Source organism: Carcharhinus amblyrhynchos, chromosome 12 (genome assembly GCF_965287045.1).
Source record: "Carcharhinus amblyrhynchos chromosome 12, sCarAmb.v2.hapA, whole genome shotgun sequence".
Taxonomy (NCBI): domain Eukaryota; kingdom Metazoa; phylum Chordata; class Chondrichthyes; order Carcharhiniformes; family Carcharhinidae; genus Carcharhinus; species Carcharhinus amblyrhynchos.
This window is the reverse complement of record NC_137335.1, coordinates 81,898,900-81,922,694: the sequence shown is the minus strand read 5'-3', so window position 1 is coordinate 81,922,694 and position 23,795 is coordinate 81,898,900. Positions and strand designations below refer to the sequence as shown.

The window sequence follows — 23,795 nt, the reverse complement described above, 5'->3', positions numbered from 1 at the left end:
ATGGCAGTGATGATCTCTGTCCCGAGTGAATTAGTAATAGTTATACGAGAATAAAGGAAGGGAAAATAAATTGGAGGGAGCAGAAAGAAGAGACAGTAGTTCATTGCTGAAGCCAGAGGCTAACTGAAGGGATATGACTGATGTGGACCGCAGTATATAGGAACAGCACTGATAGAAAAGGCTGGAAATACATAGCAGGCTAGACAATTAGAATGTTTGGGTATGGACATATCACAGCTCTGAAGCTGGAGACAGCTGTGGACACTGCAAATTGATTTTGCATTATTTTGTGGGGATGGTAATCTGCTTCCAGCTGTTGTGCCAGGCACAGGAATGTACAGGAAGATATCCAGGATGTCAATAACTCTGTCCGTGCATAGGGAGCAACCTTTCTGCTCCTATTGGAATATCAGCCTACATCTCTTGCTGGCTGGAAAGTCAGCTTAGCTATATGCAACATCAAAGACATGTCAGTAAATAGATCCTGTCACAGCGTGGCTTTTTGTTTCACATAGATTATAGCATGCTGTCAAACTGCCTTGTGACTAGATCAGGTTTGATGCAGTAACATCCCACAGCTCAGTTATTGAGAGCTTTTTAATTAGAGAATTTAATAGGTAAAACTGTGCCTCAAAGTAGTTTACTTTTTCTCTACAGTATATTTTTTAAAAGCTAAGTCTAGCTGTTGCAGATAAAGACAATATAATATGAAAAAAGCTTTTTTAAAAATTAGTGGTGGCACAGTGGTTAGCACTGCTGCCTCACAGTGCCAGGAACCTGGGTTCGATTCCTAGCTTGGGTCACTGTCTGTGTGGAGTTTGCATGTTCTCCTTGTGTCTACGGGTGCTCTGGTTTCTTCCCACAGTTCAAAGATGTGGTGATTAAGTGCATTGGCCATGCACTTGGTGAACCCAAACAGGCGCCAGAGTGTGGCAACTAGGGGATTTTCACAGCAACTTCTTTGCAGTGTTAATGTAAACCTACTTGTGACTAATAAATAAACTTTAAGTTTTACTCATGTTCAGTTCCACCCTTACCCTTACCTACTGTTTAACCATTTCTTTTCCCTAACAGCGAAGGATCCTTTATCCTATTCTGCCGTTTCTGAGAATAAGCAGCAGCTGAGGCACGCATCTATGTATTCTGATCCTGACAGCCAGGGCACATACACCAGTGTCATCCCTCCACCTCCCAGCAGGACGCAAGTCAAAAAGGTCTCCGCCAATGTGCCTCATGATGTCATAGCACAACGTGTGGCATCAACAGAACGGCAGGTACTTCAAGTCTGGCAAATTGTCTTCATGGTATAACAAAACTTGAATCTGACTTATCAGGACAAATATAAGAATGCCAGATTTTGAACATGTGGAGATGCCAGCATTGGACTGGGGTAAACACAATAAGAAGTCTCTCAACACCAGGTTAAAGTCCAACAGATTTATTTGGTAACACAAGCTTTTGGAGTGCTGCTACCTGATGAAGGAACAGCAAACCCATGCTACCAAATAAACCTGTTGGACTTTAACCTGGTGTTGTAAGACTTGCTACTGCAAATTTAGGACAACCACAATTTATGCTGTGACAGAAGAGGATGCTGATTGGTTGGCAAGTCATTGAAATTTGGCATGCGTATGTTTGTCCTAACAAGTGTAAGGTGAAAATCTTCGACAACATGGCTCCTTTCTCTCTCTCGCTCTTTCTTGCTCGCTCGGTGGAATGTACAATGAAGCTTTCCATTGTTTTATGAATAGGAGCTCAGTTCCTCAGTGTTATGGCAATTAAAATGATGTTATATCAGACCAGTTATTTCTTGATTTTTGACACCACAGATTACTTTTCCATTTTTTTTCCCCCCCCTATCCCTTTCTGCTCTCTCAGGATTCTACATCCCCGGTTATCTCCCCTCACCAGTCACCGCCATCTTCACCAATTGGTTGGAGGAAACACAGCAAGCAGCATCCGAGTGGAGGTAATACTTGAACAAGGGTTGAGCAGCGCTTAAGTTGCGGGTGACGTAAGATCAGAACTGCTGATTTGTTAGTAAAGCCGTGAAGCATCCAATTGTTTTCCGTGGATATAGATGGGTATGCTTACAATGCTTCCCCATACGGAGAGCATGTCATAAGATGTGGGTGTCGCTGGAGACCAGTATTTATTGGTCAACCTTTGCCCTCACTGTTTAACTTACCGTCCCAAAGCTTGGAGGTGATTTGTGGATAATTGGCCTCAGTGTGCACTGTCAATAGTGTAGGCACTGGGGCTGGCGATTACATTGATGCCTCACATAGGACAGAACCTTGCACTGTGGGTTTATTTTTTTTTGTATCATCGCTCTCACAGTGTCCTGCTCCATGATCTCCTCTGTGCTCGCTGACACACATTGACTCCCAGCCCAGCAGCAGTTCAACTTCAAAATACTTCCTTTGTTTTCAAATTCCTCCATAGCCTTGTCCCTTTCCCCCTCCAATCTCCTTCAGTCTTACAACCCTTTTGAGATCACTGCTCTCCAGTAATTCTGGCCTCTTTAGCTTCCCCTCATTCTAAACTCTTCACTGGAAGTTGTGCCTTTAGCTGCTTAAACTCCAAGCTGTTGAATTCCTTTCCTGATCTTTTTACCTCAATCTCCTCCTTTATGGTATTCCTTAAAACCTACCCCTTTGACCAAATGTTTGGTTATCTACCTGAATATATCCTTGAGTGGCCCTCGGACAAATTTTGCTTAATAACTACACTGGAAGATTTTAGGCTCTCTGAATTTACAGTATAGAGACAGGCTGTTTGATTCAATTGATCTTCCCACACACATCTCTCACTTTAGTTCACTTCACCTTTATCAATATATCCTTCCATCCCTTTCTCCCTTTCCTTATCTAACTTTCCTTTAAATGCATCTCTGCTGTTTGCCTCAACTGCTTATTGTAGTGAGTTCCACGTTCTAACCACTCTTCAGGAATTTAAAAGAAGCCTTTTTTCCCAATTGACTCTATAGATGGCCATCTTGGCACCTCGTCCTAACTTCGCCCACAAGTGGAAATAGCTTCTCTTTGTCCATTAGCTTGCTTGTATATCTGCACCTTCCAGCAGAGGTCACTGGAGAGCAGTTGTCCATAAGCGTATTGTCTTAAAAATAAGTCTGCCATCCTTGCCAGTTGTAGCTGCAATTCTGCTGATTTAGCTGAAATTAGCTGTTGGTGTAGGTGGACTCTGGCACCATCCTGGTTCTGTGCAGTTATGCATCACCTGACCTGAGGCCTTTGCCCACTGAAGGAGCCCAAAATTTGTGTCCTACGTTTCGTAGTAAATATTTTAATCCCATTCTGTTAGAATCCAGGGCCTGTTGGAGCACAGAAACTGGCTCAGATGACATAACATAAGAAACAGGAGCAGGAGTAGGCCATCTAGCCCTTCGAGACTGCCCCGCCATTCAATAAGATCATGGCTGATCTGTCGTGGCTCAGTTCCACATTCCCGCCCTCTCCCCATAACCTTTAATCCCCTCTCTTATCAAAAACCCATCAACCCGCATCTTAAAAATATTTAGCGAGGTAGCCTCCACCACTTCAACGGGCAGAGAATTCCAGAGATTCACCACCCTTTGAGTGAAGAAGTTCTTCCCCAACTCCGTTCTAAACCGCCCCCCCCTTTATCTTGAGCCTGTGCCCCCTAGTCCTACTGTCCTTTCTGAGCGGGAAGAGTCTCTCCACCGTCTATCCTATCCATCCCATTCATCATCTTATACGTCTCAATGAGATCTCCCCTCATTCTTCTAAACTCTAACGAGTACAAGCCTAGTTTATTCAGCCTTTCCTCATAGCTCAACCCCCTCAACTCCGGCATCAGCCTAGTAAACCTCCTCTGCACTCCCTCCAAGGCCAAAATATCCTTGCGTAAGTACGGCGCCCAAAACTGCACACACTACTCCAACTGCGGCCTCACCAATGCCCTATACAGCCGCAGCAAGACCTCCCCACTTTTATATTCAGTCCCCCCCGCTATGAAGGCCAGCATCCCATTTGCCTTCCTGACCACCTGCTGCACCTGCAAGCTGGGTTTTTGCAACTCATGCACAAGAACCCCGAGGTCCCTCTGCACCGTCGCCTGCTGCAGTTTTTCGCCACGTAAGTAATAATCCTTCCTACCAAAGTGGACCACCTCGCACTTGCCAACATTAAATTCCATTTGCCAGTTCCTGGCCCATTCACCCAGCCTATCTAGATCCTTCTGCAGACTCTCCACACCCTCCGCACAATTTGCTGTTCCACCAATCTTGGTGTCATCAGCAAATTTCGACACCATACACTCGGTTCCCTCCTCCAGATCATCTGTATAAATGGTAAATAGCTGAGGCCCCAGCACCGACCCCTGGGGCACTCCACTAGTCACCAACCGCCAATCCGAATAGCACCCATTGACCCCCACTCTCTGCCTCCTATTTGACAACCAATCCTCTATCCACGCTAACACCCTACCCCCAACTCCATGCCCCCGACCTTCTGCAATAACCTCTTGTGAGGTACCTTGTCAAACGCCTTCTGAAAATCAAGAAAGACCACATCCACCGGCTCTCCTCTATCCACCGCCCTCTTTATTGCAATAAGTTCAGAAATCTTTACTAGCTACAGTTTGGTTAGTGAAAACCACAAACCACTGCCCTCCATCCAGTAGCTTGAAGGCGTTAATAGCACTGATTGTTGTTTTTTAATAAAGAGGTGTGCTTGGTTTCTTTGCCATGGATACAAATTAATGTACAATTCATGTGGTGATCTTGAACTCTGCATTCAGTAGGTGCTTAATGTGCCTATCCTGCACAGCTGTTTGTGATATCTGCTCTCCTGCTTACTTTGCTTAGCAGTTTGACCTCTTACCGTAGAATCCCTACAGTGCAGTAAGAGGCCATTGAGCCCATCAAGTCAGCAGTAACTCTCAAAGAGCAACTCACCTATGTCTCCCCATCCTGTCCCATCCCTGTAACTCACACATATTTAACATGGTTAAACAACATAATTTACACATCTTTGGGCATCAAGGGGTAATTTAGCCTGGCCAATCCACCTAACCTGTACATCTTTGGACTTTGTACACTTAGAAATTTTTCATTTGGTTACACTAAGCTTGTTGGTGCAGTGATTTCTTCAAATCTTGCTCCTCAATGTTTGATGGTTTAACTTTGATTCCTCTTGCATTCAAGGGTCAGCTGCTGGTGATGGAATGTGGCCTGCCCACTCTCCTCCTCCCAACCAAGAGAACTGGGTGAGTTTTACTGACACACCCCCCAGCAGCACGCTTCCTGCAATGCACCCGGCCTCCATTCAGGTAAGGAGAGTGTCTGTAGCAAATTGTGAAGCATTGGCTCCACCTAGTGAACATGGTGTTTTCTGACAGATATGATGAGATGCTGGCATTGGACTGGGGTGGGCACAGTAAAGAAGTCTCAACACCAGGTTAAAGTCCAACAGGTTTATTTTGAATCACAAGCTTTCAGAGCCGAAAGCTAGTGATTCCAGATAAACCTGTTGGACTTTAACTTGGTGTTGTAAGACTTATTACGCTGTTAGATATGTGATGATGAATGATAGTGTTGTGGGGATGTGGGCACTTCTCGAGCACGAGCTGTGAAAGAAGGGAGGGTACGGGTGGTGGGAGAGAAGGATTTCATGCTAGCATCTGCATGTTGCCTTAAGGAGTGAATCCACAGTTAAGGGATTCAATAAGATGCAAGTACATCGGATGAGTGGAGGTTTGATGACACTTTGGGTGGAATTCTCCCAACCCGCCCATGGTGGGTTTGATTGTAGGCGAGTGCGGTGAATCTGTTGGGAGCCAAGAAGTCAGAAACCTGCTGGATACAATTCAGCCAAAAGCAGATTTATGGTTTTCGGTCTTCCCAATGGCAGGTGGCACAAACGCCATTTGTATTTGTTTGCATCTTGTGACTGCTGATTAAAACGGCTGCCCACTGGTATCCTCTCCGGCCTTTCAATCTTGCATCACCCCAGCAGGAAATTACATTGGCGTCAATCCCAATTGTTAATAAGCAGCCTGCACAAAGCAATCCTCAATTTGCCACTTTCCAGTGAGTGTAATAACTTTCTGTCAGATGCTGCATTGCTTCTGATGCCCTGTACGTCACTCTGCCAGAGCAAACCGGTTCTGACCTCCATCTCCATGCCGAGCTGATCTTCGTGGACAGCACCACGCTGCTGGACTCATGGACCCTCCTGTGTCACCAACTCTGATCAGTACAGCGCCATGGTTGAGGAGTACAGGGGTCACTGGATCATTAGTCCAGCTCTGTGCACAGTTATAAAAATCACAGTGAGTTTCCAAGTGAATACTGCAAAATGGCGTTCTGATATTACCAGTGCATTTGGTTTATTGATCATCTTCTTTCTTTTCTGTAAAGAAAAGGTAAAAGTTTGCAGTCTATGCTATTGTCCACCATCCAAACATGGCACTCGTAGATCATTTGGTTTTCACTTTGTGTAAATTTAGCTGCCTCAGCAGGTTTTCCCAATAAATGGGCTGCATTCTTCAGGGCCGTAATGCAGTAATGAAACTTTGCACCTGACACCCTGGCCCCACATGTGTGATTTTAAGTGAAAAGTTAGCTTTGACTTGTCAGCTCAGGTTGTTGAGCTGCATTCTTGTTTCAGTTCAGCCAACATGTCAAATTAGTTCATTAAAACTCAAGTGTCATCGAGTGTAGGATTTGACCTGTGGTTTAAAATAATGCTTGCCTTGTGATTGCTTTTGCAGGAGCATACGACAGTTAGGACTGTGGCATCTGCTGCAAATGCCATGGAAATTCGCAGGCAGTCTAGTGGTTACGATGATCCTTGGAAAATTACAGATGAGCAGAGACAGTATTATATTAACCAGTTTAAAAACATTCAACCGGATTTGAATGGGTTTATTCCAGGTATGTTTGCAAACCAAACACAATCCAATCTCCAGTCTTTGCAACTTCTTGCTGACCTAATTGTATCATCTCTGCATTGCAGTTGAAGTGTCACTGTTAAATTTCTATAAACTTTGGTTAAATGGGCCGCTCAGTTTTTACATTTCTTCCTCACTGGGGATTCGTCAGCAGTCATTGAAAAATAAATGCGCACTTTCCAAGAATTGCAGAAGTTAAAATGGTTTGCAACCTTTTTTCAACTGTTTTGCTTCCTCGGAAGGAGCCGTCTGCTCCCAGTTGTAAGTTGTTGTAGCCGTAACTGCAGCAGTTTGCTGAGCAAAATGTATCGGACCATCTGTTATCACCCTGTATTGTCATCATTTGAAATTTTTGTATTGAGAAGTTGGGTATTCCATCACCCATCTTCCCATCCACCCACTTAATTAAGAAGCCATATTTGCTGCAGAACAAATTTTCATGGCAATATTGTTACAAGTCAGGTTGGATACTTCAAGGTGTTCTATGAAGCTTGCCTGACTCATAACATTTTACGTTGAATTTGGTCAGGATGAGCATGAGAATTCACTTCAGGTGTGATTCAACTGACCTACAAGGAGCTTTTACGAAAAACAACGTTTAATGAAGAATATTGTTGATGTGTATAGTAAGATAATTATCAAGAACTTTTAACAATGACAAACAAGAAACACAACAACCACGATAATGTATAATTCTTAAGAAAATATCAGTAATGTGTTCCAACCAAAGCCAACGTCCAATACACGAAACTCTCCAAATAAACACAATGCAGCATAGGTTAAAAGAGAAAATGCTGGAAAATCTCAGCAGATCCAGCAGCATCTGTAAAGAAAGAAAAGAGCTCACGTTTTGAGCCCAAATGACCTTGTGTCAAAGCAATGACATTTACTGAAGCTTTGACAAAGGGTCACCTGGACTCCAAACATCAGCTCTTTTCTGTCCTTACAGATGCTGCCAGATCTGCTGAGATTTTCCAGCATTTTGTCTCTTGGTTTCAGATTCCAGCATCCAAGTAATTTGCTTTTATATAGCATAGGTTAATGGCCACTTGTTATAGGTATCCAGCATCCTGGGTTCAATGCTGAAATCCCTTGTGAAGAAATTCAAGCGATTGTAGTCGAATCTGTTTTCCAAAACACAGCTTCATTAAGGGAGGATGGCAATAAGTCTCTCCTTCAGCTAACTGATAACAGTTTTCAAACCAAACAAAGAAGAACAGGAAGAAAGTGAGACTGCTTCTTAACTTGCTGCTAAACTGCTTCAAACACACTCCCCAAAACGAAAGTGAAAACCTGAAGGGGGAAAAAACCCCTAATCTCATGACTGCCACAAACAAAACTGAAAACCCTATCACCTGACTGCCACAGCTTAGCTCCACTCCCAGTGACATCACTGAAACTGTAAGCTGCAGAACTTTTTTTAAAAAAACCTTTCTTAAAGATACACTCATGAAAATATTTAAGACAACTAATTTTGCAGAGTTATCCCACAGCTCATCGATTGTAAGGCTAAACCTACCGCAGTGCAAAAGTTTGAAAAAATGTTAACCACGTTGAACAGTAAAAGATTACCTGAACACACACAATGATTGCTTTGAAATTAAAATTGCTTCGCGTGCAAAGCAGATCAGGCAGCATGGGAAAATGTCTATGTTGCATATCCCGCATGAGTTGAAGTAGATGTAAAGGGATAAACACGTTCATGGTATTTGATTTATCACCTTTAATTGAAGATGAGTCACAATTATAATAATGGAAAATAAGGAGTTGAACAGGTATTTTGCATCAGTCTTCACTATAGAGGATACAAATAATATCCCAGAAATAGCTGTAAATCAGGAAATAGAAGGCAGGGAGGAACTCAAAAAATTGCAAATCACCAGGGAAGGGACACTGAGCAGACTTGTTGGGATGCAGCCTGACAAGTCCCCAGGTCCTGGTGAACTTCCTCCTAGGGCCTCAAAAGAAGGGAGCAACTAAGGTACTTGATGTGCCGATTTTGATTTTTCCAAAATTCCCTAGATTCCGGAAGGGTTCCATTATATTGAAAAAGAGCAAATGTAACTTTATTCAAAAAGCAGGGTGAGGGGGTGGGCATTTTAACTTAACATCTGTCATAGCGAAAATGTTAGAAGCTATTACTAAAGACGTTATGGTGGGGCGCTTAGATAAGTAATCGGGCCGAGTCAACATGATTCTGTTGGACTAATTTATTGGAGTCCTTTTGACGAAGTAACGTGCTGCGCATAAAAGGCAGCCAATGGATGTACTAAGATTTTCAGAATGCATCTGATAAGATGTCGCATGAAATGTTATTGGATAAAATAGTGGAGGATGTTTTGAGTTGTGGAAGAATCCATGGTGTGCATGTAACAGCAGGAAAAGAAATGTCAGAAAGGATTAAAACACAGGATCCACCGTAACTGTGAGCTGTCTGCATTTGGGAAGGGAGTGCACAGGAAGGGGAACATTGTTTAAAGATGAGGGTAGATAACAACATACTGGCCTGGATAGAGGATTGGCTGGCAGTAGAAAACAGTGTAGATACAAATGGATCATTTTCAGTTTGGCAAGATGTAATGTGTGCTGGGACCCCAACTTTATAAATTACTTGACTGAAGAGACCAAAGGCATTGTTGCTAAATTTGTGACGACACAAAGATAGAAACGAAACTAAGTTGTGAAGCGGACATAGGGAGGCTACAAGGGGATATCGATAGGTTAAGTGAGTGGACAAAAGACTGGCTAATGGAGTATCATGTGGGAAAATGTGAAATTATCCATTTTGGCAGGTAGGATAAAAATGAGACACATTATCTAAAAGGCGGGCAGAGCTCTGAGATGCAGGTATCCTCGTGCATGAATTGCAAAAAGTTAGTATGCAGGTACAGCAAGTAATTAGGCAAGCTTAGAATGTTATCATTTATTCTGAGGAGAATTGAATACAAAAGAAGGGAGGTTATGCTTCAGTTGCACAAGGCACTAGTGAGAGCACATTTGGAGTAATGTGTACAGAATTGTTCTTTTTTAGGGAACAAAGTAAATGTGTTGGAAGAAGCTCGGAGAAGGCTTACGAGAGCAACACCTGGACTGAGCGGGTTGTTTTGAGAGGAAATGTTAGACTAGGCTTGTTTCCACAGAGTTTAGAAGAGTAAAAGGCCACCTGATTGAAACAAGTAAGATTCCCAGGGTGGATGTGCGGAGGATGTTTCCTGTTCTGGGAGAATCCAGAACTATGGGTCCCTGTTTAACAATGAGGGCTGGGATTCTCCCAACAAAATTCTAAGCATTGAATTTGCATGAAAACTGGAAAAAATCCCGCTGCTTTTTTTCAGTGGGAGTTGAGATAAGAATAACTCACACTCTGTGCACTGCTGAATGCATTGTCGTAAATCGTGCGAAAAACCAGTGGACAGGGCCTATTCCCGCTGGAGAGGCTGGCAGCACAGTGCTGACAGGTTTATTTGTAGCAAAAGCCGCAAGCTTTCAAGCTCCCAAAAGCTTGCGGCTTTTGCTACAAATAAACCTGTTTGGACTTTAAACTGGTATTGTGGGATTTCTTTCTGTTTTACCCCAGTCCAACGCCGGCATCTCCACATCAGCACAGTGCTGAGCAGGCCACTGCATTTGCACCAATCTGTCAGTGCCGAGATTGGCACACGTGCAGTGGCTCCTGTCCATCGACCTCCCGATTGTGCTGGCCAGCACAATTGCTGAGTGATCTACTCCTGCACCTAAATCGTGTGCCAGTTCAGCGATTACTGCCTCTGTTTAAAATTTGCTGCTTAACTATTGACATCAACTTCAGATAGAGAATGTTGAGTTCCTTGTGTTTCGAGACAGCATGGTATCCAAATTCCTTTTCTCCCCCGCCATCAACCACCACCAGTACTGGCAGTCGAACAAAGACTTTCATCGATCTAAACTTTTTTAGTTGGCTTTTAGCTTCCCACCCAGCAAAAAGGCAAGTAATGCATTAAGTGGGCTGTGGAATGTGTACAGGCAGTTTGCTAATACATGAGAAGGATGCAGCTGATTTGTAAGAAAGATATCGGTTATCGCCCTTTGTGCTAATTTACCAGCAGTTGAAACAGATCTATTTGTAAGTAACGGGAAACCTATGTTAAACTATGGCTAACTGTTAACAAGACGCTTGATTTTTGTTGATCAACTGAACATGTGTGACAAAAGTACTAAAAATAGGAGCGTTCATTTCATGGAGAAAGAGCTGAATATTAACTGCTGCGTATCAGAATAATATGGTTTACTGCTGCCAGTTTTGCTAGATGAATGGGAACACCATGCTGGCTTTGAAAATCTTTTCTGCAATGAAATGCATAAAGAAGAGCTGGGTATGACACTGAGAGGCAAAATGACTGTTTCTGAACAAAGTGCCACTATCTTTTAGTGCAAGTGAGGAGAAAGCCCATCAGGCAACTTTCCCATTCTGGTTCTATCTGTATATCACTCGTGTACAGGGCTAAGAAATGGATGGTAGTGTTGCTGGATGTAACACAATATAACATATAAATAATAACCAATGACCCCCTGTACTTTAATTATTTTATGCAGTAATCTTTTTACATAAACTTCAGGTGATTTGCAGTACCAAGTAATTTATAATTTCTTCAAATCTTCACCAGTTGAGCAACTATTTGACCAAATAGCCCCTCAGTACCAGATGAAAAAGGCAGTGGGTGGTGCTTTGTCCTGCCTGCCATGGAAATTGTAGTGGGCAGGACATAGACCTTGCAAAGGTCAGTTACCCTCAGGTGGGATTTTCCAGCCTTAGGGCCAACATGACTGGAAAATCCCACCCAGTGTTTTTCCTGGAAGGGAGCAGGAGGTAGTCAAGGAGTCTGCCCGTGTCTGAATGTCAGAATCACATTGGAGTATACTTGGCAAAGTGCTGCATTGGTTTGTGTTGCCTTCTGCAACACAGCTGACCCAAAAACTCTCCTGCTTTTTACCACCAGCCAATAGGCATATTGGAAGGATTAACAAATTAATAATCAACCTTTTGGCCACGTTATGAGTATATCTTCCAAGGCCGTCAAGTCCTTTAATGGGACTAAACCCCAGAACTTCTGGTCCAGAGCTAGGGACGCTCTTCTATTAATGAGCAATACTGATACTGATCCTAAAAAGGAGCCGTTTGCATTTTGTTGTGTGCCATTGATGAAAATTCTCAACAAGTCTTTTACCTTCTTGCAGGATCTGCAGCTAAAGAATTTTTCACAAAATCCAAACTCCCAATTCTTGAGCTTTCTCATATTTGGTAAGTATTAACATGGTGTAACTGATATTCATAGTGTGTGGCACATTTCAATCATTCTCAACCCCAGTGGTATGGGAGGACAGAGGAGATTCGCAATATGTCTTTATTGAATGTAAGCAATGAGAAGCTTTCTAAAAAGGCATGAACTGATTCTTTTCCATATTTTTTCAGAGTATCTGGACAAGAGAAATTACACAGTAGGATTTTCCTGCCAATGATCAATTGCCTAACAAATTGTACGAACTCCATATCAAACTGGAGACATGGTGGCACAGTGGTTAGCACTGCTGCCCCACAGCGCCAGGGAGACAGGTTCGATTCCCAGCTTGGGTCACTGTCTGTGCAGAGTCTGCACGTTCACCCCGTGTCTGCGTGGGTTTTCTCTGGGTATTCTGGTTTCCTCCCACAGTCTGAAAGAAGTGCTGGTTAGGATTTTAACATTACGCTAACTAGTCTCCACTTTGCTATGGCAACCCTATCTTTACTTAGACCTGCAATGTAGCTCCTGTGTCCAGATACCTGAGAGAGGTAGCAGAAGAAAGAATGTGACTAAACTCCCATCACACTTTCTGCCTTTCAGATAATTTCCCAGAGTTGGTTCAATGAAGACATAATCTTTACTTCCCAGACTGCTGGGTATGCGAGTGTGGACCTTGGTCTTATTCCATTTAGCAGTTCCTATGTTTCAATATCCTAAAATGTTTTTGTATTTGAAGGTTGGGCTGACTTTTCACCTTTCGATATGTGGGTTTAAATCCGGCCACATTGCAATGCAGTTTGGTTGTTGGGATCCAGCAGAAAATGATTGAACACTTTTATCAAACTTCCAGGCAGATTTTCACAGCACAACAATGTTCCTAAGTCAGTGCTAATTACACTTGCACAGTGGAATTGAAAAACAGGTTCAGGGAGATGTGTTTTATTTTTAAATTGGTTTTGAGAGATGCTGGAATGCCCACAGTGGGTGGAGGGGTGGGGGGTATTCTCCGCAGACTAAAATGCTCACCTTAATGAATAAAAGGTTTGTAACAAATATTTTGAGTAATGTTGAATTTCAGTGTTTACTTTGTGATTCAGGGAGCTGTCAGACTTTGACAAAGATGGTGCGTTGACATTGGATGAGTTTTGTGCAGCCTTCCACCTAGTAGTGGCCAGGAAAAACGGTTATGATTTGCCAGAGAAGTTACCGGAAAGCTTGATGCCAAAGTTGATTGATCTTGATGATTCAGGAGGTAAGTGGCCTTTAATTTCCTGTCTCATGACGGGTTGTGAAAAATTACAGTTAAGGTGTAAAAACATGGTTTCAGTGGGGAAACATTCTGGCTATTGTGACCCAATGTAGTAGCAAGAGTGTTGTGATTCTAGGCAGTTAGATTGCTGCTTTGTCTAGCTCACGTGATTTTTAAGATGTCGTGTATTCCAGCCTGCATTTGTCACTGGAGATTGGCATTCAGCATTACTAAGCACAAACTGAACAATGTGAAATGACTTGTGGTTGTTGAGGGTTTTAGGTGGCTCACCAATCTAATCACAGCCTGGGTGCAATGACAACTGAATACCAAATCCCAACTCAAGATCATTTAGCCAATATTTCAATCTATATCTCCTGTTCCCTTCCTGGTCCAAGATAGTCCCTTCTTGAGTTGGACTATACATTGTCTCAAGAAGCACTCCTGGACACACTAAGCAAACTCCGCCCCTTCCAAACTCCAGGCACTAATATTGGGAAGTTAAAATTGCCCATCATTTTACATCTTCCCATAATCTGCTGACATATCAGTTCCTCCACTTCATGCTGGTTGTTGGGAGGTCTGTACTACAATCCCAAATGTGTGATTGCACTGCTTCTGTTCCTGTGTTCAACCCATATGGTCTCACTGCATGATCCCACCAAGGTGTCCTCCCTCTGTATAGCTGTGACTTCGTAATCAGTAATGCAACCCCCCCCCCCACCCCCACTGTATCTGGCCTGAAGCGTCTAAATCCTGGATTGCTAAACTGCCAGTTTTATACCCTTCTTTCACCCAAGCCTCCATAATTGCCACAACATAATTCCATTTGGTGACCCAAGCTTACCTGCCATACTCCTTGCATTTAAACCAAATACACCTCAGACCATCTGTCCTGTCATGTTTTGTACACTCTCATTTTATACTTCTCTTAACCTTACTGGATCCATTTACTGAGGTCTCCATAGCCTCTGTACTCTCTGACCTACTGCTGTGGATCCCATCCCTCCTGCCTTATTGGTTTAAATCCACCCAAACTGCACAATCAAATCTTCCCGCTAGGGTGTTAGTGCCTTTCCAGTTAGATGCAACCCGTCCTTTTTTTGTACAGGACCTATCTGCTGTGGAAGAGATTCCAGTGGTGTAAAAATCTGAAGCCCTCCCTCCTGCATCAACTCTGAAGCTACTTATTAAGCTGCACTATCTTCCTATTACTTACCTCCCTACCACGTGGCAAAGGGATTATTCCTGAGAATACAACCCTGGAGGTCCTGCATTTTAGCTGCCTTCCCAACTCCCTGAACTCATTTTGCAGGATCACATTTTCGTTCCTACTTACGTTGTTAGTTCCAACATGGACCATGATTATTGGCTGTTTGCCCTCCTGCTTCAGAATGCCCTGTGCCCGCTGAGAGATGTCCTTGACCAAAGCAACAGACTATCCTGGAGTCTTGATCATATTCACCAGAAGTGCCTAACTGTGCCCCTTAGTATTGAATTCCCTACTACCACTTCATGCCTGCACTTTGACCCTCCCTGCTGTATAGCAGAACTAGCAATGTTGCTGCTGCCCTGACCACAGTATATCATCCTCTGATACGCTGTCCTCCCCAACAGCATCTAACACGATGTCTCTGTTTGAGAGAGGAAGGAGAGAGCTGAAGGGGCTCATGCATTAACTGCCTACTGATTGTGACTGTCGCCCATCTATCTTCCTCAACCTTGGGTGCAGTCACCTCCCTGAAACTTATTGTCTATGATGCTCTCTGCCATAATGCATGCTGGTAAGTACGTCTACTAGACACTCCAGTTAGTCTAAGTGATCTATGAAGAGCCTCATTTGTACACACTTCCTGCAAATATAGTCATCTGGGCCGTTGGACTGTCCTGGATTACCCACATGTCACACACAGGTGGAGCATAGGACTGGTGTGACTGAAATTACCCTCTGTTAGTTAATTAATTAAAATTTAAATTTGATTTGTGTGGATCTTGTCTTTCTTAATAACTAAAGTGAATTGGTCAGTCAACCAAGTTAATTACTCACTAAACTGCCTTGGTTATCACTCACTATAGCATGAACAAAGTAGAACTAAATATAATAAATCTTGTCTAAAGCGCTAATGTATCCAGCCCCACTGAACTAAAGTATTAAAGAAACGAGCTAAAAATACAATTCATCGGACCACAACTCGCCAGTCAGAGGCTGCTCCCTGGTCTTGAACCCGTGATATCGGAGTTCAGATTCCCTAATGGTTGGTTTCTCCACTGATATTATGTAGACTGTTATGATGGCCATGAAGAACATGGAGGATTATCAAGATATCACTCCCTGGGTTTCGTGGGGTATGAACTCGCCCACTGGGAAGTCAGCAATAGGAGATTAAAAGCCAGGTGCTTCAACCTGGACCATTGTTGTAGGTCCTGGGGTGCACGCTTACTGTAAGCTGTGGGTGTGGCTCTTTCCTTTTGGTTTCCAATGAAGGGTTTCCGGTGACTGGAAACTGGCATTGGCTGAGTTACTACGCAGGCAAAGAGCCAATTACGCACAACTGTCTCCCCACAGCAAATGAATGAATGATTAGATAATCTGTTCTTTTGATGGTTGCATACAAACTAAGAAACAATGGAACTATGCATTTCAAATAGTGAAATAAGATCCTGTATGTCCACCTGAACGAGTAGACATTGTCTCATTTTAACTTCTCATCTTAAAGATCAACTGTATGGCACTTCCTTAGGTTGATACCCAAGTGCAGTAGCACCAGTCTGAAAGTACAAGACCCACAACTTTCTGTTGGGCACAAGTGTTACTAACTGGAAAATCAGCATTAAAGCTCTTAGCTCCAGGAGCTCGCTCACTTCCTGACCTCAAAAAGAGGTTCGTTGTTGACCTGAACATGGAAGCACAGCTGGAAAATAATCAGGAATGGAATGCCTAGGGTTTGTGATGATTTCCTGAATGTTCATATGGACTTTTAAAAATGTAAGTGGTAAATGTTAGTACTGCAGAGGACAGATGCAGTCTGGAGACCAATTGGGTGTTAGATTGGGCCCATGATTTTCTATGAATGCAAATTCCTATACTCTTTGGGCTGCTTATGGAAAGGGACAGTGAGTGGAGTTCATTTTCAAAAGGGAAAAAGTAATCTCCCTGGGCTAGGATGGTGTTTCCATCTGCATTTCAGAGTCGCTGTGGTTTGGTCCCTGGCCATTTGCCCATTCCCTAAACAGTTTCTGAAGGAAGATTCATTAAGCGAAACCTTTAACCATTGAACTTTGAAGTTGCACCTTTTGCTTCATATTGTCCCCACGTTAGTTTGTTTATAGATTAGTGCTGTATAGTTCTCATTGGCCCACCTTCTATTTTAGGAGTTGCTGACCGGGGTTCTGAAACTGGCTTCTCAACCTCACCAGCAGAAGTGCCCCCTAGCAAATCGCCGTCGATGCCCTCACTAAACCAGACATGGCCAGAACTGAACCAGGGCAGTGAGGTTAGTAACTGATTAAATTGTATTCCATTGCTATGCACCCGTCCTATTGCAGATTATCTATAGATTTTTGCAATCAGACAAGGCGCTCCTTTTCATCATTGCTGGTGGATTCAGTGTGACGTGTAATTAGAATAGAAGTGTGAACTGCCAGGCAAGTGTCTTGCCCATAAGTAAAGCACAATTGAATATAGATATTCCTTGTTTGCTTTTCAATAAAGTAGTGTTGTGCTTTAAAGCTATTTGGCTTTGTTGAAATCTGTTCCGGTTGTAGATCATATAGCCACAGCATGTCTTGTGCATTTACTAGTTGAGAAGTTATATCTGCCACAAAATACAATTTTCAGTTTTAGTTTATCACTCTCTATTTCTTTCCTGAAGGCAGTGACTTCCTGTTTAAAGTTGGGGCACAGATGTGCTAATTTATACAAATAATTCTCACGTGTGTCTGAACCATGAGTATTAGATAATGTTTGATCATTAGAAGCAATGCACTTTAGTCTAATCCTAAGATGCAGTGATGGAGTGCACAGCTGGAGTGGAAACTTTAGCAGGTGAATTTATGTTTGTTGCTTCCTTTTTTCACCTGGCAGCAGTGAAGTTAGTTGTAGCATCCATCACAGAGCCACTATTCCTTTTTTAAAAAGTTAATGCTGTAGCCTGGCTAACCCAGCATAGCGCAGGGATTTGGATCAGTCGAACGTTACATTCAGTCCTCAGGTGTATGCTCTCCAATGTGTACAGCCAACAAAGATGTTAAGTTCCTTTTTCCTCACGCGCACAAAAGATGTAAGGCAACTTGTGGGAAAGTTCACTTCTGACATTGAGATTCAGAACTTGAGAGTTTAAAGAGTGATGGAGCTGAATGGCCTTTGGTTTCCTTGTTTTTGACTTGAGCCTTGCTGGAAAAAGGGAAAACATTGTCTGTCACTCCTTCTTCATTCACCATCACACAGTACGATTCAGTGTGTTTCTAAACCAGTTTATTGGGCATATAAAAATATGCAGTGAATGTAAGTGCCTAGCCTTTTAAAAATTGTTAAATGTACAATCCAAGCACATGTTAAAAGCAAAATTGTCCCTATACCCAATTAATAATTGAAGCTGGCCTGATGATTATCTGTTGAGAGTTACTGGAGAAGGGCATTCTTGTACAGGTAAAATATAATTCCTTTTCTCTCTCTCCCTCTCTCTTTATTAGCTAGAAGTACGTGCCTTCCACTTATCTTTACCTGGCAGGTTTAATTTTCCTAAATTAGATTCAAGAATCCATCCTGCATCCCAGTGAGTACAAACTGCTCCCCACTACCTTAAGGATCAGTATGTACACACTGGGAAGCAGCTGGGTTTTCATGATAGTAGAGACTGGTTTGTAGAAGCTTTCATTTCCGCAAATTGCTTTTCTATTCTCAACCTGCCACCACTCTACCCATCTTTTATGTTCTTTCACTACTTACTTAGATTCTACATTCTTCCCTAACTCTGCAACTTTCTCCAGCCCCACAATTAATCTCTGAGATCTCTGAACTCCTCCAATTCTGGCCAATTGCCTATCCCTGATTTTGCTGGCTGTGCCTTCAGCTGTCTGGTTTCTAAATTCTGGAATTCCCTAAATCTCTGTCTTCTCTCCTCCTTTAAGACATTCCTTTAAAACCTACATCATTGACCAAACTTTTCACCACCTGTTTCAAATGTCAAGTTTTCTTTACTATTGCTCCTTTGAAGCATCGTGGGATGTTAAACTACATTAAAGGCACTATGTACATGCAAGTTGCTAGTGCCATTTTGTAACCTACAGTGTTGAGTGCTCTTTGTGTGGTTGGTTCCTTCCAAAGATGTGCTGTTGTCCATAGATGTGAGGGTTAGGCTGATTGGCCATCTTGAATTGACCCTAGTGTCAGGATTAACAGGGTAAATTTGTGGGGATTCAGGAATAGGGTCTGGGTGGGATTGTGGTCAGTGCAGACTTGATGGGCCGAATGGCTGCCTCCTGCACTGTAGGGATTCTACAGTTCTTTCATATTAATCCAGCAGAGTGGCAATGTCAGCTGAAGCTGAAACTGTGCTGCCTCCGTTCGTGACTCAACATACTGTTGTGTTTGGTAGGTTGGCTTTCTTTCCAGGACATGATTTGCCGTCTTGCTGAGTTCCAAGATATTGAAGAATAAAATAAGATCATGTGAGACGATTGAAAATGGGAATGCTGTTATGCTTTTTGTTTAATGTGGTCACCCTAGTTGTGTCTGGCATTTTAATCAGATTCTGGAGCATTCAAAATCCTGAACTCTAAGGGCGACACTGTGGCACAGTGGTTAGCACTTAGCATTGCTGCCTCACAGCACCGGAGACCGGGGTTTGGTCCCGGCTTCGGGGTCACGTCTGTGCAGAGTCTGCATGTTCTCCCTGTCTGCATGGGTTTCCACCAGATGCTCCAGTTTCCTCCCACAGTCTGAAAGATGTGTGGGTTAAGTTGATTGGCCACGCAAAATTGCCGCTTAGTGTAAGGGGTCTAGCAGGATAACTACGTGGGGTTACGGGGATAGGATAGGATTACTGTTGGTGGAGGGTAGACTGGCTGAATGGCCTCCTGCACTGTAAGGATTCTATGATTGTAACATTTACTTTTTGTTTTAATTCATTTATTACTGATAATTTAATATCGTGGCACATAAATTACACTCGTAAAAATAGGTTCCCTTGAGCAAAGCTCTCTAGAAAATACATTGCTTTTAAACCTTACTGCAGCAACCTTTTGTTAAAGCACTTGGTGCAAATGTCCCAATTTAAAACAATTTTTGAAGTAACTTAACTCCGGTTTTTACTCTGGACTGGAAGTGTGACAGCAGAAGTTTGGGGGGGGGGGGGGTGCAGTGGTGGTTGTGATGCTGAAGCAAGCTTGTGGAGTGTGATGCCCAGGACATCTAAATGCCAATGTTTATTTTCAACACTTCCCAACACTGACTCCCATCCACAGCAGAATTCTGAGAGCATTAGGAGTTAACATTTATGTGGAAGGTGGGGGTGTGGTGTGGTGTGGGGCTGCTGCCAGGACCCCAACGAACCAAAACTCTGGCAAGGTGAGTAAGCCAACTGGAGGTTTGGGACAATCTGAAATTGGGCTGAGTGAAAGAGGCCACATCCCCCGGAGACTAAGGGATTCTTCTAGAGCAGGGAGCAGCATCCCGGTGTTCGAGGGACCACTTTTAAAACTGTTAAACTTGTTTGTGACTGCTGCGGCCTGCATGGTGGCTGCCAGCTCACCTGACGAAGGGGCTAACCCCGAAAGCTTGTGAGTATATTATCAAATAAATAGGCTGGACTAAAACCTGGTGTTGTCAGACTTTTTACTGTGTTTACGCCAGTCCAACGCCGGCATACCCACATCGAGTCTAAACCATACAGCCCTTAATCAGACCCACAGATCAAATTACACTTTCTTCTCATCGTCGGTCACAACTTGGCCATTTAAAACCAGCTCCCTGATTGTGTGATGGATGGACTCCCCATGTCTGATGTCAGGCTATTAAAATGGTGGGAGGCCAAAACAAAGGAAAATCCTACCCTCTGTCCAGATGCCTCACAATCTTAATGCTCTGTCTGAACCATTCCATTCAGCTACTTGGGGTATTACAGTATCACTTTTATCAGGAACATTCCATTTGCTCAACTTCCCACTGATTTCTATTTGGTCTTGCCCCAACACCATTGTGCAAGCTCTCAATTTGAGGCCTGGCCAGAAAATGTTCTATAACTTATCTTTCCCTTTCTCCAAGTTCTGTTGAGTTGAATGGAATTAGAAGCAGAATTCAGCCCTCCTAGCCTGCTCCACCATTCAATCAGCTCATGGCTGATCTCTCCCTGATCTCAAATCCACCATCCTTGAGTCAGACGCGTGCATTCTCTGTGTCCCTGAATGCTGAGATTGACACTTGACCACTGGTGAAAGGCTCTGCACCAGTGTTCCAGCCTCATTCTCGTGCAAGAAAAATACTAAATTGTGCTCCTGTTGTTCACGCGGGACCAAAGTAAGACCCAGCTATGTGAGCCTGAGCATTTCCTCACTAGCCAAAGTTGAGTTCCCATTAATCTTCTGGAGAATTGGCCAAATAGTAATAAACACTTTATCATTTGTGGGGAGCGGAGGGGGGGGGGGGGTCTTCTATCAGACAGAAGAATTTATTATACTGAAAGGACTTTAATTTTATTTTCCCTGCATCCTGCCCAGCAACTGCACACCATTCCCATTTAGTTCAGTGAATTGGAGGATTGATTTATGATTTAGAAATTGAATGCATGCTGGCAAGCAGGAGGATACCACCTCATCACGCAGATCAAAGCGTTGTGAATTAAAATGCTTGACTTGAAACTTCTCCTTTATTTTACTCTGTCTGCAAAATTACCTTTATAAAAGCTTTGTAATGTGTGACCTTTCCCATTCTGATTGGTCTCTACTCTGTCTGTCCAGCAGTGGGAGACTTTTAGTGAACGCTCCTCCAGCTCGCAAACTCTGACCCAGTTTGATTCTAACATTGCACCAGCTGATCCTGTAAGTGAATCACGTAGAGTGGGCTTTCTGATGTTACGCTTTTGTTTTATTAACCCAAACTTTTAAAAATAACTTTGCTGCTTTTGCATGTGCTAGAGTTGGAAATTGAGTGTGAAATTTACTAATCGACTCTATTCGAAGGAGCTGCTGAATAGTGATACATTAAGATCTTGTTTGCTTCTTGCTGTGCTGTATCCAAATCATAAGCATGTGCTTACAGTTAAAGTTCTGTCTCTTAATTCTAAAACCTACTGTAATGAAATGGTCTTCCTTTTGTTGCTACTGGCACATCAGTCACAAGTGTAAAAAGCCTGCATATTCACTGCCCTTGGAAAGGAGGCTAAATTCTGTAAGACAATTGAAAATTTAATTTGTTATCTCCCCCAATTTGGTTTTCTTTTTACTGCCACACTACCCCCCACCCCTTCTTTCTTACATCTACTCCTCCCTCCTGCCTCCTTCCTCCCCTCTCTCTCTCTCTTCTATTCTTTAGTGAATAAAGAGCAGTTACTCTTTGGGTTCCATGGAAGGTTAATCAGTTCAATCAGATTGTTCAATCACTCAGTGCAAATATACTCAGACATGTATACTGAGAGGGTTGTGTGTAAAGCAAATGTATTTACAGCTTGTGCTATACAGTAGCCCTTTTTTATTGTTAGTGCAATGGTGTAGAATTTGTTGGGTTTATTACATGTGCCAGTCTTTAAACTGGAGTGAGTTTAGTGCCAACCAGATTACTATTGTATAAATGAGAATATTTGAGGTTTGTTAATTAATTTGGTTTCTCTAAGTTCACTGCTAACCTTGTTATGGAGCATTAATTAGTGTGACTGTATAGAGCTCTGCTGATTAGCTGGACACAGGAACTGACTAACCAATTGCTGCCTGTCCCTTTCTTACCACCCCCAACAGAAAAGCAACTATCTGTGGTAGTTGCCTCCAAGATGACTTATTCTCAAGTGGATGTGACAGTTGCAGCTACAGTTGATTTCATATTTTAGGTAGATGGAAATATAACTGAAGAGTGAGCAGGGTTTGTGAAAGCAGTGATTGAAGTGTGTGGAACAATGCAGCATAGAAACAAAGTGAAATCCAGAGAATTCAGGACAGACGAGCAGAAACATTTAAATATCTTTTGAGATTGTGAAGCTGTGGAATACACTGCTGGTGATTGAAGCAGAAGCCATGGCACTATTTAAGGAGTGGTATATTGGTGGCTGAAATGTTAGAATGAAGGTGTGTGGAAGCAGCAAGCATACCAGTGTTTAACTTCCACATGAGCAGAGGTTCTAATTCCATCACCAACTTGGCTGGTGTAAAAATCTGTTTCCGTATTCTAATTTTCTTACATAAAAAAGGTCAGTATGTGTACATAGGCCAATTAAAACTTTTACAGCTGCAAGTTCACTAATGTCCTTTTGGGAAGAAAATCTGCTGTCCTTACCTGGTCTGGCCTACATGTGACTCCAGAGCCACAGCAATGTAGTTGACTCTCAACTACCTTTGGGTAACTAGGGATGGGCAATAAATGCTGGCCAGCCAGCGACACCTCCTCCATGTCCCACAAATGAATAAAAAATAGTTTGCTATGATGATGGCTTTGAGGACACTAGGCTTCATCACACAAATAAATGAAGGTAAAGAACTTGCTCCAGTTGTACAAAGTGCTGGTCAGACTGAGTTAAAATACTGTTCCATTGTTGCAACTTCACATTGGGAAGGATTTATGAGTGCACAAAGCACTGTTCTAGGAGATTGTAGTTGCGGAGTCAGTGGAGGTATTTAATGGGGAAATAGATACACCGAAAAACAAGTTGTTGGAAAGTATAAATCAGACAGGAAATTGGGCTGAAGACAAACAGCTGTGGTTTGTAACATGATGGAGCAACTTGATCACAGTCAAGTAGGCTTCCTGGTTATTAGTTTTATAATCCTAGTTTAATATTCAGCATGTATTTGGGATGCACTTTTTGCTGAATATAAATGTTTCTGTTCTTTTTTTCTCTTCTCTTCACCTCCTTTCCCATCCTCTAAAATGTCACTTACAATTTGTACCTTTTTTGCCTTATTTTTGTGTTAACTTTTACTGATTTAATAATGGAATAAGTTTGCAGACATTGCAGATTAAGCACCTGAGGTTTTTAGGCTAAATTAAAAGATGGCGATTCACAGTATTGTGTCTTTTGCATATTTTGTTAAATTGCTTCATTTTCTTGTTTGGATGTAACTGGCTGTTTAAGTGTGATTTTACAGAGCTTTAATTTACCTCTCTTTCCATCAGCAGTAGAGTGAGTGACCTCTGCAGTGTGGAATCA

General features: G+C 42.7%; 1 protein-coding gene across 8 annotated transcripts in view; it reads left to right on the top strand.

Moving 5' to 3' along the window:
* The window catches only part of reps1 (RALBP1 associated Eps domain containing 1), a 59,500-nt gene that overhangs the window by 24,272 nt on the left and 11,433 nt on the right, over nucleotides 1-23,795 (top strand). For 6 of the 8 annotated variants that reach the window (XM_080200841.1, XM_080200844.1, XM_080200839.1 and 3 more), the window contains exons 2-9: nucleotides 1,075-1,274; nucleotides 1,879-1,969; nucleotides 5,189-5,313; nucleotides 6,757-6,919; nucleotides 12,151-12,214; nucleotides 13,292-13,446; nucleotides 16,816-16,937; nucleotides 21,400-21,480. In XM_080200841.1, coding sequence (XP_080056967.1) covers nucleotides 1,137-1,274; nucleotides 1,879-1,969; nucleotides 5,189-5,313; nucleotides 6,757-6,919; nucleotides 12,151-12,214; nucleotides 13,292-13,446; nucleotides 16,816-16,937; nucleotides 21,400-21,480 — 939 coding nt within the window. In that variant the 5' untranslated portion in view covers nucleotides 1,075-1,136. The remainder of the gene's footprint in view (nucleotides 1-1,074; nucleotides 1,275-1,878; nucleotides 1,970-5,188; nucleotides 5,314-6,756; nucleotides 6,920-12,150; nucleotides 12,215-13,291; nucleotides 13,447-16,815; nucleotides 16,938-21,399; nucleotides 21,481-23,795) is intronic. The other 2 variants (XM_080200838.1, XM_080200840.1) reach the window with 2 other exon arrangements.